General features: G+C 36.0%; 1 protein-coding gene across 1 annotated transcript; it reads left to right on the forward strand.

Annotated features, from left to right (window-relative positions):
* The first annotated feature begins 5,264 nt into the window (after positions 1 to 5,264).
* On the forward strand, positions 5,265 to 9,937 carry LOC110038621. Its single transcript, XM_020743509.1, has 4 exons — positions 5,265 to 5,748; positions 5,983 to 6,222; positions 9,725 to 9,834; positions 9,926 to 9,937. The coding sequence occupies exons 1-4, from the start codon at positions 5,265 to 5,267 to the stop codon at positions 9,935 to 9,937; spliced, it is 846 nt and encodes a 281-aa protein (XP_020599168.1).
* Positions 9,938 to 10,310: the final 373 nt, after the last annotated feature.

Genomic DNA, 10,310 nt, shown 5'->3' on the forward strand with positions numbered 1-10,310 from the left:
GTTTTCTTGCATTTTTTGATTTTTAGGACTTGAAGCAAAAAGAAAGCAAAAAGGATGGAATTTAGAGTCAAAATGGTGTTTTTGAAGAAATGCTCAGCTCCAAGAGCAGTGCCAACGGCGCAGACCAATAGAACAGATGGTGAATTTTACTCAGCGCCAAAAGCAGCGCCGACGACACCGTTTGACAGAGAGCAGCGAATTAAATTGCACAATAGTGGCACTAATGGTGCCAATGTCGGTTCAGCCCCTGTTTCTAGAAGATTTGATGAATTTGGATGTTTTTTTAAGAGTTTTTAGAGGTACCTATTAGAGAACCGACTCTAGGCTTTATTTGGGGCCAAAATTGATTAGAAAAGTGACTCTTCCTAACATCTCATCATCTCATTTCAACCTTCTAAGCATCACACATTTTTTCATTTTTCATTCCACAACCATTTAGAGTCCATTGTTCTTATAATTTAGAGTTTTGTGGTTAGATTAAGTGTGAATTCTTCTCTAAGATTCTTGAAGAAGGAGAAAATGAGAGATTTCTTCTTTCTACATTTCCTAGAAGAGGGTACAAGGTGTTTGCTCTGAGAAAGAGTTTCAGATAAGTGTTGTTTGTTTATTAGTGTTGTATGAACTTTCTTTTATATATGAAATTTATGATTTTTTGTATCTTTCTCATGAAGTCTGAGTATTTTACTTTATCTTTCTCCCTACTCTGAGATATGGTGAAATGAAGAGATAATATGAATATGCCAATATTAAAATATAAAATAAATTGTAATGGCTTTTCAACTCCAAACTTAATTTATTTTTCAATCTGGTCAATTGAATTGTTAAAATGAGTTGTGAAACATATGATCCGGGAAATGGAGTATGAGTTCTATAACAGAGTGAGGCTCACATTTGATTTCATGAAGGAGAATTTTGTTCATGGAATTAAGTGCAAATAAATAGGGAAATATACTTTCTTGGGTGTAGAATTGGAGAATCTTTAGGGTGATAGACTAAAATCCCCAATTCGGTCTTAGTGTGTAAGAACTAAAACAAGAGTTAGCCTTCAGGTGAAGGGAAGTGGGAGCTTTGGAGTGGGAGCCAATATCCTCCTAGCCTAGCCACGAGTTTAGAGTCTAAACCAGGGATTAGCCAATGATTTTCTATAACACTGTATCAGGGTAGAGAATTAAAACTGCTCTTCTTTGGCATAATACATATTTGAATCATTTATCTCATCTCATTTTACCAAAATCTCATTGTAGTAAGAATGATGCTTTTTCACATAAGAAATCTTCATCACATAAACATAGTTCAATAGTTTCGTAGTTACTGTTTAAACTTTGTATTTCAGTTTTGTTATTAGTTAAATAATTTAGTTATGATAATATCTCAACATTTAAAATTAGTGACAGTAATTTCATTTTGACTTTCTGTGAATTTCCTAGTAAGTTTATCATTTCAAATTTAAACATTCCCCATGGGATCGATATTTGGGGCTTAAATAGAAAGTCCTTTATCACTTGATAATGATATGTATACTTGCATAGAAACCTAACATTAATTGCTTAAATTTCTTATTCATAAAATATTGCATCAAGCTTTTGGCACCGTTGCATAGCGCAATCAACTATATAATTTTTACACAACTATATTCTTGGGATCAAGCAGCTGTTTCTGGAGAAATGACCATGTTGTCCCTGTTTGTTAAAACTGTTTAAAAATTTTTATTTTTATATATTAAATTGATTAATATCTGTAAATATATGAAAGTAATCATTATTATGGAATAAATTTAAGTATTTGGTATATATATATATATATATATATGGCAGAATGATTCTAGATGTTGTTGATGGCCTAATCTCAGCTGCCTTCTCAAGTTTCATTAGATTTTTTTCTCTCATCACTGGTATCTTCAAGTTTTGCTTTTCTATAGCTCTTTACTTCTTCCCGGGCTTCTGTTTTTCAAATTATTACTGTTCCATTGCTTAGCTCCACTATTGCTATTTTGGTTTTGTTTGGTTACTTGGGATTTGTCTTTACTGGTTCTTTTGCTTACTCTACTTTTCCATCAGCTACTCCTTTGCCCAAAATCGATAGCTCCACTTGTTACTTTGACTCTTTGATATTTTCTGTGCTGTTGGGGTTTTTCAGTGATGACTGACCCTAATGCTATTGATCTTGCCACTAATATTTAGTGGGCTAAAGCCACATTTGCTGACATTGTTGGAAAAGGTTATGATAATGTTCAAAATCCTGATGACTTGGTATTCCCTCAAGAGTACCATGAGGGAAATGGCCCTCTTTTCAAACCAATATGCAAGAAAAGTGGGAAAATGGCTATCTATTATTCTGAGGACTTAAATGGGCTAACAGAATGCTATAAATTCACCATAATTAGCAAATTTCAACTGGGCCATCCTAAAATGGAATCTGTGAGAAGATACTTTGATGGACTAAAATTTAAGGGGCTTGGAAAGTGGGTCTTTTTGATGGAAGACACATTCTCATCAACCTAACAAGGGAAGAAGACTATGCTAGAATATTCTCTAAACAATCTATATTGATTGAAGGTATCTCAATGAAACTATTAAAGTGGACACCTGATTTTGACCCTAGTAAAGAATTGTCAATTATCCCCATTTGGTTTAAGTTACCTAGACTTAAACTCCACTTCTTCAACCATAAAGTTATTTTCAACATTGGCAAAGCTTTGGAAAACCTTTGAAGTTGGATGCCCCCACCCTTAATTTATCCAGACCGTCAGTAGCTAGAATCCCGATTGAAAGAAACATTACCTTACCAGCGATGGAGGAAATTTGGTTAGGTACTGAGCACAGTGGATATTGGCAGAAAATCATAGCTGAACAAAGGCCTTATTATTGTCATCACTGCAAAATGTTTGGCCATACTGATGATAAGTGCTTTAGAATTCATCCCAATCTCAGAAGGAAGCTACCCAGACCTAATTCTGAGGGATTACAGACACAGGGAATTAAGATGCCAACTGTTGATAGAATTGCAGCCCAGGATTCTGAAGTTCCAGGGGCAAGGATTCAGGAGGACACTTTATAGGAGTTGGCTGAATTATCTCAGAATATTGATAAAAGTGCTGTTGACCCTTATAACTCTCTGCAAAATGTTCTATAACCTCAGACTGAGCAGCTTCACCTTATCCTAGAATCAACTCAAGTTGAACATATCTAGTGTACTGCACTTCAAACACCTCCTGTTGAACAAAGGGAAACTGTTATTGATATACCAGAGGAAGATCCTTTGCTATTACAAATGGCTAAAAATTTAGAAGAGGGATGGCAAATTCAGAAATCAAAAAAGAAGAAAATTCCCTTTGAACTAAAGAATCTACTTCCTTTTTATTCTTCTTTGGAGGAAGGCCTCCCTCTCACTTCTAGCACTGTTAGGACTAGAGGAGAGGAAAGTCCACCTTAATTGGTTAATGAATTTAATCTGTTGGAATGTTAGGGGATTAGCACATCATATATCCCTTAATAGAATTATGACTCTTAATAGGATGTATAAACCTTGGATCATTGCAATATTTGCACCTATGATATCTAAACATGTCAACAAAATTGTGGGAAGTTCCCTAGATTTTAGCTATTTGTTAACACTAATAGTAAATTTTGGTTATTTTGCAGACAGGAAATTCAATGTATTGTTATCAAAGAGGGAGACCAATGTATTCACTTGAAGATTAACTTAAATAGCTATAATGGCTTTTCTGCTTTTATATATGCTAGTTGTACCTCAACTGCTAGATAAGAACTCTGACAACAGTTACAAGAATTCAGTAATTCTATAAGGGATTTCTAGTTTGTTGGGGGTGATTTCAATTGCCTCTCTTCACCTAATGAGAAGAAGGGTGGGAGATCTCCTTATATCAACCTTATGAACTTTTTCAATGAAAATATCCAGTCTGCTGGACTTTATGATTTGGGATTTACTGGTCCTAAGTACACATGGAGAAGGGGGAGGATATGGGAGAGGCTAGATAGAGTTTTGGTGAATGACATTTGGTAAAGAGATTTCCTTCATACATTTGTCCAACACTTAGCTATGAGTGGTTCTGACCATAGAAATTTACTTATTCATATATCTGCCAACACTACTAAAAGTAAAGCCAATTTCAGATATCTAAATATGTGGTCCATGCAAATATGTGGTCCATGCATGGGGGTCCATGCATGGGGAATTTTTAAATCAAGTCTCTTTGGCTTGGGCTGATGTTCACCATCACATTCCTGGTATCAAACTATGGTTATTACATAAAAGCGTTAGTAAAAATCTTTCTAAATAGAATTGGGGAGTGGTAGGGAACATTAATAGCAAAGTCCTAGAGGCTGAAAAGAAGATACTGTAATTAGAACAACTCATGACCTTTGGTCATGGGTCTGAAATTGAGCTTCATTCTGCTAATGAACACTTGCTGGATGCCATCAATATGCAAGAGGAGTTTTATGCTCAAAAGGCCAATAGAAAGAAATTTTGTGATGGGGATAGAAATTCTAAATATTACCATGCTTGCATCAACCATTATTACCATGCTTGCATCAACTATAGGAGGAAATGCAACACTATTCATAAAATCATTACACAGGAGGGTCAATTGATTACAACTGTTGAAGGTATAACTTGGAATGCTGTTCAATATTTTCAAGACATTTTTAAACAACCTCCTGCCTCTCAACCTGCCATTCAATATGCATTATTTGATAAAGAAAGGGAGTCCACTCAAAGCCTTTCTCTCACTGATATTCCTGATGAAAAGGAAGTATGGGAAGCATTGAATTCTATTGACAGTACAATGATTGTTGGACCTTATGGGTTCACAACTGACTTCTATAAAAAGGTCTGGCTGAAGGGAGATGTTATTGCAACAGTCCAAAGTTTTTTTTCTGAGGAATCAGGCAGCCTTTATCAAGGATAGAAGCGTTGTAGATAATGTTCTTTTGGCCCAAGAGTTGGTATTAGATCTGGACAGAATCACTAGAAGAGAAAATTTAATTCTCAAGTTGGATATCAGAAAAGCTTATGATACAATCAGTTGGAAGTTTATTAAACAAGTCCTCATTGCCAGAGGTTTCCCCCCTTCTTTTGTCTCTCTAATTAATAGATGGCTGGCTAATAATTTTCATTCAGTCTTTATAAATGGAAGTTCACATGGGTTTTCTAGTGCATCCAGAGGTATTAAACAAGGTGACCCACTATCCCCTACCATATTTATTTTGGTTTTTGACTACTTATCCAGAGTTTTGAACGATATGGCATCCAGGAAACCCCACTCCCTTTATAGTCATAGATCTTCCATCTTAATTAACCATTTGACTTTTGCTGATGATGTTATTATATTTTCCAAAGCTTCGAAACCTGTTGTTAGATTATTCATGCAGTGCTTGGAGAATTTCCAGGAAGTTTCTGGAATAAAGTTGAATGGCCAGAAGTGCATTTCTGTTTTAAGCAAACAATGCAAGAGTGAGTTTAAGAAATGGGTTTCTAACTTCACTGGCTTTACCAATAGCCAACTTCCTGTGAAATATCTAGGGGTGTTTCTTATCAAAGGGAGAACTAAAAATTTTCAGTTTGATCATATTCTAGAGAAGATTCAAAGCAAGTTGCAAGCATGGGAGAATTCTTATTTATCCAATGGGGGTAGGATAACCCTTCTGAAAAGTGTTCTATCAGCCATTCCATCTTATCTTCTGCAAATGAATGTTATGAAAAAGGCTACTCAAAGATTATTGGAAGGTATGTTCAATAGATTTATGTGGGCTGGTCAAAGGAAGCAAAAACACTGGACTAATTGGGTTAAGGTTTGTAAACCTTTAATGGAAGGAGGGTTAGGCTTCAAGTCCTTTCCTCAAATAATGCAAACTAACCTTTGTAAACTCTGGATTAAATTTAGATCCCAGTCCTCCCTTTGGGTTGAATTCTTATGGGGTAAATACTGTAAGCACCAACATCCTACCCAATTATATGTAGGATTGGGGGACTCTCCTATTTGGAAAAAGATGTTACATATTAGGGAGGATGCTGAACAAATGTTTTTCTGGGAGATTGATGATGGTTTGGTTAACATCTGGTGGGATAATTGGTTTTTGGAAGGCAGCCTGCTTCAAGATCAAAATGCTCCAACCTTCCCCAAGTATGTGAAGGATCTATGGGAACATGATAAGTGGAATCTTAATCCTCTTAATCCTATCCTTCCTATCCTTCCATTCTGTAACCCCTCTCAAATCTCTAATATTCTAAAACTCTCTATTAAACATGGGGAAAAGGATAGAATTGTAATAAAAAGAACATATCTCCATCTCCTCCTCCCTATCAGGTGGTGGATTGGGGTCATATAATTTGGAACAAATTTCTTACTCCTTCCATGTCCTTTTTCATTTGGAGACTCTTCTCAAATTTGATTCCCACTGATGATATCTTGAAATTCAAGGGCCTTAGAGGACCCTCTAGATGTATTTTTTTTCTAACTAAGGAGTAAACTCTTGCTCACCTTTTTTTTGCCTGCCCTTGGGTACAGAAAACTTGGACTATAGTGCTAGAAAATCTGAATGCTCCAACCATGAATCTTTCATGGGATGTTTTCTATAATTGCTGGTCTAATTGGAAGGGTATAAAACTTCAAGATATCCCCAATATTGTGGCTTGGTTTGTTTAGATGGCTAGAAATCACCTGAAGTATGAAGCTATTCCCTTAGAGCCAATGAAAGTGGGCCTAAATTGCATTGCCTATGTACAAAACTTGATTAAACTTAAAAAGTTTGTATTGGAGCTGGCCCCCTCTTGGAGCTGGCCCCCTCTTCTAAACCTTCTATTACTAAAGTTTTGAAAATTTGTTGTGCTCCTCCCAAGTATGGCTGGATAAAGTTAATATAGATGGTAGCTACAAGTCACATTTTGCAGGATTGAATGGCCTTAGAGGACCCTCTAGATGTATTTTTTGTCTGACTGAGGAGGAAACTCTTGCTCACCTTTTCTTTGTCTACCCTTCGGTAGATAAAATTCGGAATATAGTGCTAAAAAAGCTGAATGTTCTAACCATGAATCTTTCATGGGATGTTTTTTATAATTGCTGGTCTGATTGGAGGGGTATAAAACTTCAAGATATTCCCAATATTGTGGCCTAGTTTGTTTTGATGGCTAGAAATCACCTGAAGTATGAAGCTACTTCCTTAAAGCCAATGAAAGTGGGCCTAAATTGCATTGCCTATGTACAAAAATTGATTAAACTCAAAACGTTTGGAGTTGTATTGGAGCTGGCCCCCTATTCTAAACCTTTTATTACAAAAGTTTTAAAAATTTGCTTGTCTCTTCCCAAGTATGGCTGGATAAAAGTTAATACAGATGGTAGCTACAAGTCACATTATATAGGATCGAAGGGCCTTAGAGGACCCTCTAGATGTATTTTTTGTCTGACTGAGGAGGAAACTCTTGCTCACCTTTTCTTTTCCTGCCCTTGGGTACAAAAAATTTGGACTATAGTGCTAGAAAAGCTAAATGTTCCAACCATAAATCTTTCATGGGATCTCAACCATGAATCTTTCATGGGTTGTTTTTTTTATAATTGCTGGTCTAATTGGAGGGGTGTAAAAATTCAAGATATCCCCAATATTATAGCTTGGTTTGTTTGGATGGCTAGAAATCACCTGAAGTATGAAGCTACTCCCTTAGAGCCAATGAAAGTGGGCCTAAATTGCATTGCCTATGTACAAAAATTGATTAAACTCAAAAAGTTTGGAGTTGTATTGGAGCTGGCCCGCTCTTCTAAACCTTCTATTACTAAAGTTTTGAAAATTTGCTGGTCTCTTCCCAAGTATGGTTGAATAAAAGTTAATGCAGATGGTAGCTACAAGTCACATTATGTAGGATTGAAGGGCCTTAGAGGACCCTCTAGATGTATTTTTTGTCTGACTGAGGAGGAAACTCTTGCTCACCTTTTCTTGCTCAGGAAACTCTTGCTCACCTTTTCTTTTCCTGCCCTTGGGTACAAAAAATTTGGACTATAGTGCTAGAAAAGCTAAATGTTCCAACCATAAATCTTTCATGGGATCTTTTCTATAATTGCTGGTCTGATTGGAGGGGTATAAAACTTCAAGATATCCCCAATATTGTGGCTTGGTTTGTTTAGATGGCTAGAAATCACCTGAAGTATGAAGCTATTCCCTTAAAGCCAATGAAAGTGGGCCTAAATTGCATTGCCTATGTACAAAAATTGATTAAACTCACAAGTATGGTTGAATAAAAGTTAATGCAGATGGTAGCTACAAGTCACATTATGTAGGATTGAAGGGCCTTAGAGGACCCTCTAGATGTATTTTTTGTCTGACTGAGGAGGAAACTCTTGCTCACCTTTTCTTTTCCTGCCCTTGGGTACAAAAAATTTGGACTATAGTGCTAGAAAAGCTAAATGTTCCAACCATAAATCTTTCATGGGATCTTTTCTATAATTGCTGGTCTGATTGGAGGGGTATAAAACTTCAAGATATCCCCAATATTGTGGCTTGGTTTGTTTAGATGGCTAGAAATCACCTAAAGTATTAAGCTACTCCCTTAGAGCCAAGGAAAGTGGGCTTAAATTGCATTGCCTATGTACAAAAATTGATTAAACTCAAAAAGTTTGGAGCTGTATTGGAACTGGCCCCCTCTTCTAAACCTTCTATTACTAAAGTTTTGAAAATTTGTTATTCTCTTCCCAAGTATGGCTGGATAAAATTTAATACAGATGGTAGCTACAAGTCACATTATGCAGGTATTGGTGGTGTCTTCAGGAATCATGAGGGGAGGTGCATCTTATATTTTTCAATCTCTTATTATGGTTGTTGATCCTCTTGAAACTGAATGTCAAGCTGTTTTTTTGGGCCCTCTATTTTGCCAAAACTTGCAACTTTAACTAGTTGTGGGTTGAATTTGATTCTTTGCTGCTTATCAACATTATCAAGGGTTCTTGTGACATTCCCTGGAAATTAATCTGCTAGATTTCTGGGATTCATCTATTGCTCCAGAATTACTCCATAATTTTGACTCATATACATAAAGAAGGTAATAGACCTTCCAATTGGCTGACTAGAAGGGGTCTTCACACTGAAATCCGTTTGGTGAGCAAAAGGATTCCTCCCTCACTGGCCTTCCTATTATCCAGTGATCTTTTGTCTCTTCCCTATATTAGATAGTTTCCTTTTGATGTTTTGAGAGGTTGCCTCCTTTTTATAGGCCCTCTTCTCCTCTATGTAACTGATTTGTCCTGTATCTGGTTGTTGGACCATGTTCTAAAATTGGTTTCTTCGTTTCTAACTTACCATGGAAGTTTTTCTTGTATATGAATGGTGACTATTTCAATTAACTTTGGCATTTTATCCTAGTTTGCTTGGTATCCAATTTTGGCTTGGTTAATTGCACTGATGCAGAAATTTATAGCTCTAATGCTTTAATCTTTTTGATTTTTTAATGGCATTATGGTTGCCTGCTGGAAAGTTGATTTGGTCCTGTATCTGGTTGCTGGACATTGTTCTGAAATTGGTTTTATCTGCCTAGGACAGCTTAGCGAGTCAGGAGTTAAATGGTGCAGTTGTTTTCAATAGTTTAACTGATCTTCCTTGTTGTTGTTATGGGGGTTTTGATTCTCTTCTTGGTTATTTTCTTATTTTTCTATATTTGGTTTCGTTGGTGAATGGACAGCATTTTTGGATTACTTTACTGAACACTGGTTTGCATCTAGCTGGATGGCCTCTTTTCCTTTGTAGAGATGGCATTACACGATATTACTTGATGCCACCTTGGATTTATGTATTTGGATGTAATTCCCATTATGGATTCACAGTTTCTCTGGTGATTGGAAGTCTTTTCTCTGTGGCCACAAGATTTTTATGCACAATAATTTTCTTTTCCTCTATTGTTTCTTACTGTTTTAACTTGGCAGGGATTTACCTAACTAATTGTAGGATGGGTCTGACTTTAATGTTGATCCCGTTGGATATTACCCTCTTAACTTTCATTATGCTCTCCTCTATTATAGTTACCATGAGTTTTGGTATACATGTAAATTTTGGGTATCATTTCTTTTTTTCACACATTTAGAGAGTTTACATGTATTTTTTGAATTTTTTTGTGGAGTTGTACTGTGGATAGTGGAACCTCTAGGTTCATGATGTATTTTTATTTTATTTTAGTTGGGGATCCACTAACCCTCCCAATCTTTGTATCCTTTTTCTTTATCAACGTGTAAGGAGCCACGAGTTGCTCTTTTAATATATATATATATATATATATATATATATATTTTTTTAAATATATAAACAAAATGA

This window comes from Phalaenopsis equestris, unplaced genomic scaffold (genome assembly GCF_001263595.1).
Source record: "Phalaenopsis equestris unplaced genomic scaffold, ASM126359v1 Scaffold233313, whole genome shotgun sequence".
In the NCBI taxonomy this organism is placed as follows: Eukaryota; Viridiplantae; Streptophyta; class Magnoliopsida; order Asparagales; family Orchidaceae; genus Phalaenopsis; species Phalaenopsis equestris.